Source organism: Pristis pectinata, chromosome 6, assembly GCF_009764475.1.
Source record: "Pristis pectinata isolate sPriPec2 chromosome 6, sPriPec2.1.pri, whole genome shotgun sequence".
NCBI lineage: Eukaryota > Metazoa > Chordata > Chondrichthyes > Rhinopristiformes > Pristidae > Pristis > Pristis pectinata.
In genome coordinates, this window is record NC_067410.1 from 67668234 (window position 1) to 67677688 (window position 9455).

General features: G+C 37.4%; 1 protein-coding gene across 1 annotated transcript; it reads right to left on the reverse strand.

The window, feature by feature from the left end:
* Positions 1–3161: 3161 nt before the first annotated feature.
* Positions 3162–5766, reverse strand: LOC127571969 (C-C motif chemokine 20-like). The gene is made up of 3 exons (XM_052018758.1): positions 5649–5766; positions 4328–4448; positions 3162–3838 (listed from the first exon to the last, which is right to left on the reverse strand). The coding sequence occupies exons 1-3, from the start codon at positions 5707–5709 to the stop codon at positions 3736–3738; spliced, it is 285 nt and encodes a 94-aa protein (XP_051874718.1). The 5' UTR covers positions 5710–5766; the 3' UTR covers positions 3162–3735.
* Positions 5767–9455: the final 3689 nt, after the last annotated feature.

The following is a 9455-nucleotide window of genomic DNA, read 5'->3' on the forward strand; positions in this document are numbered from 1 at the left end:
ATGCATTTCCATTTGCCTCAGTGCCTGTTGAAAAATTTATCTCCTCATTTTATGGTGAAAGTTTCATACTCATAAACTGATTTTCTAGTGCAAAACTTCCTCAAATGGTAATGGATCACACAAAATTCATCTGAAATTTTCATCCCCGCTGGTCTTTAAAATGACAGTTCGTACTTAATCACAGAACAAACAGCTTTTACTAATCCCGCTTCCCCTGAAACGATGCTACTTAAAGGACCAAAACTTAAGCTGCATTCTTTGTCCTCACTGAGAGCTATAAGCCCCATGCCTTTAAATGTACCCTTAACTGCTTTGTCCATGCAAGCCAGAGTATTTGTCACTCTCACCTTCTTAGCCTTAACATCATTCGAGGCAGTTGCTAATGATCTCTTCTGTATCTCACAGTTTGCTGCTCACTGTTGTATTAAGAGATTTCATCTACAATTCCCTGCCCCTATAAGAGCAGGAAGAGTGGGTATTTGACTGCATCGCAGGTTTCCCCAAAGTGAAAGCATTCAAATACCACACATATCGTTATAGGGACCTCCCTGGCAACCTCCTACCAAACATGCCTGGCTCTATTCTCAGAGTGTCTCCCTTGCACAAAGAACAGGTCCTTCTGACTCCCCAGGATCATCATCCTACCCCCTCTTTGGAGTATTCATCCATTCATGAGCAGTGCTCCTCAGTAGCTGGAAGAGGTTTGCTTGTGTTATGGTAAGTCCCATTAAAGGTTGGTGTCAAACATTGCAGCTGCTGTGCATAAGAACTTATAACCTGTCAATAAAGAATGGCAGGTTGAAAATGACAGTGTCAGCCTTAGTGATGTTACGTAGGAAAACAGGGCAAAGCTGCTCTGTGACCTCACAAAGAACAGTAGAGTGATCCACAACACTGTTTTAATATCAAAAAAATGTCGAACAAATCCAGGCCCAAGCCTCCTCGAGCACACTCATCAACTTATTTCGCATTTTTTTTTATTATACACACCTTCATCCTTTTAAGTTAATCAAATTTGACTTATGTAACTGTGCTGTAATAAGTGATTCAATGCAATTCCATATTTTCACTGGAATTTATCCCACAGCAGGTATTTAACCAATTGATTTGTCAAAATATGTTTTATATTGGCAAACTTCTCCCATAGTAAAATATTCATGTCCATCCCTGCTACAGAAACCTGAAGTCCCACACCACCAGGTTCAGGAACAGCTACATTCCTACAACCATCAGACCTGCACAACCCTAATCCAACCTCAGCAATGGAACACTACAGACCACCTCTTGCCCTGCCACAGACTTGTCTCCGATTGTGACTTATTTTGTATTGATGTCTTGTTTTTGCACAGTCTTTTTTTCCCCTCTCTTTTCACTGTCTTGTATAATTTATATTATGTGTGTTGTCTGTACCTACATGCCTGTGATGCTGCTGCAAGCACATTTTTCATTGAACCTGTACTAGTGCACATGACAATAAACTTGACTTGTTTGTTAAGATGTAGTTACAGTATCTGCTGTTTTGTTCGTGTAATCTGAGATCCATCCCTTCAATGCCAGGTCTGCTTTTAAAGTTTCATGAACATTTTGCTGTATTTCAGAAGAGTGAGAAGTGATTTCATTGAAACCTATACAATTCCTAAGGAACTTGCCAGGGTAGATGTGGAGTTGAAGTTTACCCTGGCTGGGGCATTTAGAATTAAGGTCATGGACTCAAAATAAGGCATTGGCTATTCAGGACAGAGAAGTAAAAAGGTCTTCATCCAGAGGGAAATGATTTGTAGAAAAATACTTATACAAAAATCTAAGTAATAGATGGAGTATTCAGTACAAGAAGTTCCATGTGTATATCAGTCTTATTGAGGTAAACATCCAAAAAGCCTCCTTAGGGGATTTTGTTTATTCAGAGAAAATCCTGTCTCCTTGCCTTGTAATGCAGCTCACTAGAACACTGATCCCAGCAGTCTTCAGGGTTAGACCATCCAAACAGTACAGTTCCTACTTTAGAGCATAGAACAGTACAGCACAGGAACAGGTCACAGCCCACAATGTCTGTACCAATCATGATGCCACTTCAAACTAATCCCATCTGCCTGCAAATGTTCTATATCCCTAATTCCCCAGTAATAGTACTGGAGCCCCATGAACTTTTACCCACGCAAATCTCTGAGCCACATAGTCATTTCTCTAATCTCATCTGAGCTATAGTAAATGACTATGAGATTCTGGCAACATTACTAGCAAGATGTTTCAATATTGCCACTACCATAGATGCCCTCAGTGTTCACAGTCAGTGATAAATGCTCAGCCATTTTAAAAGTTTGCACTGAATCTGGGGTACAAGGTTTTGACTTAAATGTTCCCTCTCCCCCCAACCTCCAGCTTTCAATATCCCCTCTCTCCAATGAGATGTTCAAACAGATGAGATCAAGCAGACAGATTGCCTTCCACGAAATTACATTTAATTTAAATTCCCATTCAACGGGCTTGTTTAATTATCACTTGGAATCCAGGCACAATTGGTTGTTTGATTACAATGACTGGTGGAATGTAAGTTGCAATTGTTACAAATCAGGACAGTAATGAGGTATTAAAATTGTTTGTGTGAACTTAATCAACTTATTGTTTCATCTTAAAAGGAGTCATGAAAATTTAGGAAACAAGTAGATTCCCAGCATGTATTAAAGCCCATAACCTTGCAATATATCACAGAGACAATTTAATTTTAAAAAATATAAATATATATTTCTTAGAAGTATGAAAACGGATGCAGGGAAATTACAAACAAAATAAATAAAATACATCACCTTTTAAACAGGTAACTAGGTTTGCAGGACATTATAAATGCATTTGTGAGAGTACAGCATTGAATAACAATTAAAAAATTCAGTGTCCAATTCCACAGGAATTACAATGCAAAGTCTGGGGGTTATTGTGTATCCTGACTAAAAATATATCAGTTTTGATCACTCCAATCAACCTAAAGCAAAAATGTCTTTATTCAACATGTTTCTGAAATAAAAAATGTGACATAAATCATTTCTCCCTGCCTGGCAGTGAAGACTCTTTAATTGTACAAAAAAAAGCAGCAATCACTGTGTTTTACATAGAACACCAATAGTATGTTTTATGAAAGTAAGTAACAATTATGTACATTCATTAATATGGCAGTTTGTAAACCATGTGGCAAAGGTGGGTGGGAATACTGCATCAATCAGTAATGTAAGGGGCTATCATAAACATTTGCACTGTCTTATAAAGGCAGGAAATTTATATATTTACATAAACAAAATGTAATGATTTCTCTGCAAAATCTACCATGGCAAAGGTCTGAAAACACTGAGGGTGGAGGTTCACACAGGTGGCATTGCTATATGCCCAGGTCCTAAATTCTACCTGAAGCTAGAAGTCATTGTCCCTGATGAGAATATTGTAAGGGAGGGAAGAGGGATTCTGGAATGAAATATCTGACTCTTAAGAAGTGAGGTACCATTTGATCAACTGCTATATTTGTAATCATAATAAAACCAAATAAGTCAACCAATAATATACAGGTATAGCACCCAATGAAGAGCAGATCAAATTTGACTAATATTGTTTGAATATTTGAATCTTGCTTTGATGTATGAATTTCCAGATTCCTCGGAAACTTGTAAAATGTGGATTAGATGGAAGTTAAAAATGAAAATTGTTTTTTGATACTCTTTCTGCTCTGAAGGCAGTCACAGAGAATCACCATCATTCCCTACTTCTCTTCTCCCTTCGGGAAAGTATTTCCACAAGTTTTTTCACTTTCTCATCAGCTGGGTCCGAACAAATCCTAATGCTTTTGACAAAAAACCTGTAAAGAAAGAGACCGGATTTATTAATATTATTAATTGTATATGACAAAGGCTTTTAATAAGTCATAGAATCAATCAAGTCATTTGCCCCACTGAGTGCTTGCAGACCATTAAGTACCCAATTACACTAATCTACTAAACACAATGATGGCTCTGATATTATCCTTTCCCCTTCCAAAAAATTCCCATTCCAATTCCTTTTGGACAAACTTCATTCTAGAATGAAGAAAGGCTTTGATGCCTGTGGAATTGGATTTCAATTATATTTAGATCTTCAAGAGAAAAAAGAAATAACAAAAACATCAGGGGTTTATGCCTTAGTGGTCTGGGCCTGAGTACACTACATTGATAGCAGGCATTTCGAGCAACAGTCACTGCAATTCTGAAAGATAGCATAGCAGAAGCATTCCACATCGGAATAAAAGTCACCAAATCAAGATATTATATACAAAGCCAAGCTCTGAGGCAGCCAGAGACTAGGTACTTACACCACAGCATTAATTCTGCAACGACCATCTTTTTCCTGAATTTCGTATCCCTGGATTTTCTTGAAACGAGGTACTATATTTGAGTATTTCAGACAGCAGCTCTTTCTTCTTGAATTCGGAGCTGGAAAACAAAACAAAGGATTGAGGTTAACTGCTTTAAGGGAAAAAAGGGATAAATATGGAGAAAGTAAATTAAGAGCAAAGTAATGTTCACTGCCTCCATTTTTATTGACAAGCCAAATCTCACTGAAAACAAATACAAAATCTCCCTTTTTCAGATGGGATGGTAAAGCAAAATATGTCACATTTTGACAGTAGGAGGGATACTTCAGTGATCACCCTTAACTTGCCTTCTTTTACACCAAAAGGAGAATTCAATATGTTATTGTATAATGGCTACACTTATGGTCAATTTGATTTTCCTTCCTATCCAATAAAATTATAAGATACTTGAACGTCACATTATAGAACTACTCATTATAGAATTTCCAGCCAAGAGTGCGATAAGCAATAAAGAACAATTCTTAAAGTAAGTCAGCTGGACGTAAAGAATGAGCAAGTACCTCTACACTGAGCTCATAATTCTACCTGCCAATGCAACACAACACTCACAATGATGGAAATACACATTGAAACAATTACTGTTTTAGTGTCAGATAAAGTTTCTGTTAAATCTATCCTTAATTGGATTTTGCATTGGTTGCTGATGATTTCTCTTAACAGTCTTTGTTATAGTACTCTGAATGCAAAATGCACTGGAATTTCACAGTTCAGTACCAGTATGGTGTTAATTACTCTATGTCAAGGTAGCAAGATGGTTACTCAGGATTATGCTGGTTTAGAAGTATGGCTATTGAAATGCATAATGGTGTGTTATAACCATGCTAAACATCTGCAGCCAATAGTAGTTATTATTACTTTACATTTTTTTCTCTTCTAATGAATCGAGGCAGTAAATAGTATTGTGATTTTATGACAAGTATTTATATCTGTCATTTCATGGTTTAGTAATGGTTCCAATCAAAACAAAATGAACAAAAAGACAGATAAATAGGGACTGGATGACATAATAGCGGTGGGGAAAACTATACCTATGCAGTTCATTTACAAACTTCTGATTTTTGCTAACATGTTCTGTACAAACTTAAAAAAACATTGTTGCCAGCACTGATATTTCATTGCCAGCAGCTTTAAAAATGAACATTCAGACAGGACTTGGTTGAGCTATTATTTAATTTCCATTCATTAAATTTTGATTAAGTGGCGTATTTTTAATATACAGACCAAATATAATAAATAGACACAACAGCACTTCACTCACCTCCTAACACAACCCAGGTAAGGACACCGAGACAAACAAGTACCACAAGATATTGCTTCATTTTCACGAGAGCTTTCCTCACTGGTGATACCGTTGTAAATATTGTAAGAATGTTTGAATCGCAGCTCATATTTATCCTGTCAACCGATCAGCCTCCTTTCCATGTTTGGTGAGTGGAGGTGGTAGTAGGAAGGTGGGTTTACTGCTCCCCTGTGGAAACTCTGATAATGTGACCAGATCTGAATACACTCCCTGCCTCTATTTTTAGCAGTTTCCTTTACATTTATGTTCACTTGAATCAACTATCCAAAAAAAGCAATAAATTTGTGACAATTGTAGATTGTGTTTTCTTTTCACATTATATTTTGTTTTAATGCTGATTGATTTACAAGTCTCTTCTATTGTATATAAAAAATATTGTATTTTCTTGCCCGGATTGATTTGTTAGCTTTATGCAGTTTAACACCAAAACCTATTTTGTTAGTTTATCTCCTCTCCTTATCTAAACCACAAAACTTCCTCCAGAGAGCTATTCAGATCAAGATGACAAAGCTTTCATATTCATTTCAGAAATATGACCATCAGGTTAAGAAAGTATATTCAGTTCTTTATTGGAAAGTCAATTGAAGTGCAGTCAGTAAATGCCCACATTGACTGGGTTTTGTGAAAACTTTGATTAATTTTGTAGAATGTAAAAGTTTGTCAATTAATTGAGGCTCTAGCTGACCCTGGTTTAAAGTCAAAATCAAGGTAGATAGAGTTATAGAGTTATAGAATTAGTCAACACTGAAACAGTCCCTTTGGACAACCCACACTGACCATCAACTACCCATTTACACTAATCTTATGCTAATCCCATTTTATTCTCCTCACATTGTTCTCAAATCATCCCAGATTCTACTACTTAACTACATGCTAGGGGTAATCTTACAGCAGCCAATTAACCTATTAACTCGCATATCTTTGGGGTGCGGGATGAGCCCCAGTTTGTTTGAGGCAGCAGATCTACTTGATAGACTACTGTGCCATCCTGTGACATCATGACCCAGGGTCCAGTATGAAATCAGAAGCTTTGACCAGTGTCCCGAAATCGACCTGACTAGAAGTTGTCGGAAAATGATAAACAGCAATATCTGAAGTCAAGCAAATAAACAGCAAGATCTGATTAAAAAATTCCCAACACAGTACATCAAATTCCATTGTTCCGTTGAGCAGAAAATAATGTGCATGGATAACAGGAACTTAATTGCCTCAAAATTGTTTTCTTCATAACCCTTAACAGTGAATTAAACAAAAAATCCTTGCAGAGACTGAATAGAATTGGTCCACCTGAGCCTCCTCCCAACCCTTCCTCATCCAACCCATATAATTTTGGTTCTTCCTCTGTCTGCAGTTTATCTAATCCCCTTGAAAGATGTATAATGGTTGGTTGTATCAAATTCATACAAGACAATATGTTACATCAAGAGCATTGCAAATTATTCTGGTCCTTAATACCCTATTAGGTCTTTAATATCCTATTTAAAAATGATTTAGATAGGGTATTAAGGACCAACTGAAGCTTGTAAAATCATTTACTAAAATATTTCCAGGGATAAGGAATTTCAGCTACAAGATTAGATTGGAGAAGATGCTGTTAATCTCCTTGAGAGAGAAGTTGAAAGAAGATTTAGTGGAGGTATGCAATCTTGACTAACTTAGACAGAGAAAATAGAGGGAAGCTCTTATAATTAGCAGATGGTAAAACAACCAAAAAAACAGAGATATAACTTTAAATGGCAAAAAAAATACAAGAGGGATGCAAGGAAAATCTCTTTGGCAGCTAGAATTTACTTCTTGTAAAGGTGGTGGAAACATTCAATCAATGCCTTCAGAAGGGAACTGGATGGGTACTTCAGTGACAGTAATTAACAGGGATATGGGGATAGAACAAAGTGAACTGGGTCTGATAGGTACTAGCATAGATTTGATGGCCCAAATGGGCCCCTCATGTGCCATCACAATTCTATGATTCACTTTAACCACTCTGCACTGTTTCACCTGAAAACATCGTTAAATTATTTGTGATTGCCTTTTAATTATCCTCTGAGCTATTACTTATGTCTTATTATGAAAAGCAATCTGATTATAAGCATTCAATTAATTCATTCAAGAACATCAGTTTGGATTATACAGGATACCTTGTTATAACTGTACAAAATGCTATGAATGTAGATTGTTGTGAACTATGTAGATTTAAAAGGCTGCCTTTATGTTCTTTGTTGTAATGAAAACCATAAACATTGTGGTAGAAGATGTAATTTTCAAATACCACCTGCCCAAATTAGCAATATGAACTGATGATTCAAGACCTGTATTTTTTTAATATTCATCCATATATTGGCATTGCTGAAAAGGTCGGCATTTATTACTAACCCTAATTGTCCTTGAGATGATCATGGCGAGCTGTCTTCTGGAACTGTTGGAGTCCAGTGGTAAAGGTACTTCCACCCTGCTATCAGAGAGGGAACTCCAGTTTTTTGACCCTGTGAAAATGAACAAACAGTGAAATATTTCCAAGTCAGGCTGGTATCTCGGAAGGGAGGTGTGTAATATTGAGTATTTATAGCCTTCTGCTCTTAAAGCAGAGGTGCAACTTATATGGTTTTTAAGCTACAGGTTGCATAGGAAAGGGGTCTCTTGAAGAACATTGCGGACAAGTCCCCATGCCCTGAGGTGATTTATTTAGGTTATTGAGTGAGGCAAGAGAGGAGGTTGCTGGGGCTCTGACAGAGTTCTTTGCATCCTCTTTGGCCATAGGTGAGGTCCCAGAGAACTGGAGAAGAGCCAGGGTTGATCTTCCATTTGAAAATGGCATTAAGGACAAACCAAGATATTATAGGCCTTACATCCGTGGGAGGAAAATTATTGGAGAAGATTTCTAGGTATACACTCTATTCTCATCTGGGAAAGTATTGACTTATTATTGATAGTCCTTATGGCTTTGGACGGGGGAGGTCATGTCTCATAAACTTGATTGAGTATTTTGAGGAGGTGACAAAGATGATTGATGAGGGTAGGCCAGTAGACATTGTATACATGGACTTCAGTAAAGCTTTCGACAAGGTCCCTTGTAGTAGGCTGATCCAGAAGATCAAATCATTTGGGATCCATGGACACTTGGTAGATTGGATTCAAAGTTGACTTGGCCATAGAAGACAGCAGGTAGTGTGGAGGGGTGTTATTTTGACTGGAGGTCTGTGACCAGTGGTGTTTTATAATGATCAGTGCTGGGACCTCTGTTATTTGCAATGTATATAAGTGATTTGAATGAAAATGTAGGTAGGCTCATTAGTAGGTTTGCAGATGACATAAAAACTGGTGGAGTTGTGGATCGTGAGTAAGGGTGTTATGGGATTCAATAAGATATAGATTAGTTGGAAATATAGAACATAGAACAGTACAGCACTGGACAGGCCATTCGACCCACGATGTTGTGCCGATCTTGATGGCAATTTATACTAAATGTTGTCCTCCTGTGTTTCATCCATATACCTCTATTTCCTTAATATTCATGTGTCTATCTAAAAGCCTCTTAAACTCCACCAAACTGCCTGCTTCCACTACTAACCCTGGTAACCTATTCCAGGCAATCTCTGCATAAAAAACTTGCCCCTCACATCACCTTTAAACTTCCCCTCTCTAACCTTAAAAGCATGTCCTCTGGTGTTTGACATCTCTACCCTGGGGAGAAGATTCTGACTGTCTACCCTATCTATGCCTCTCATAATTTTAAAACCTCTACCAGGTCTCCCCTCAGCCTCCGAC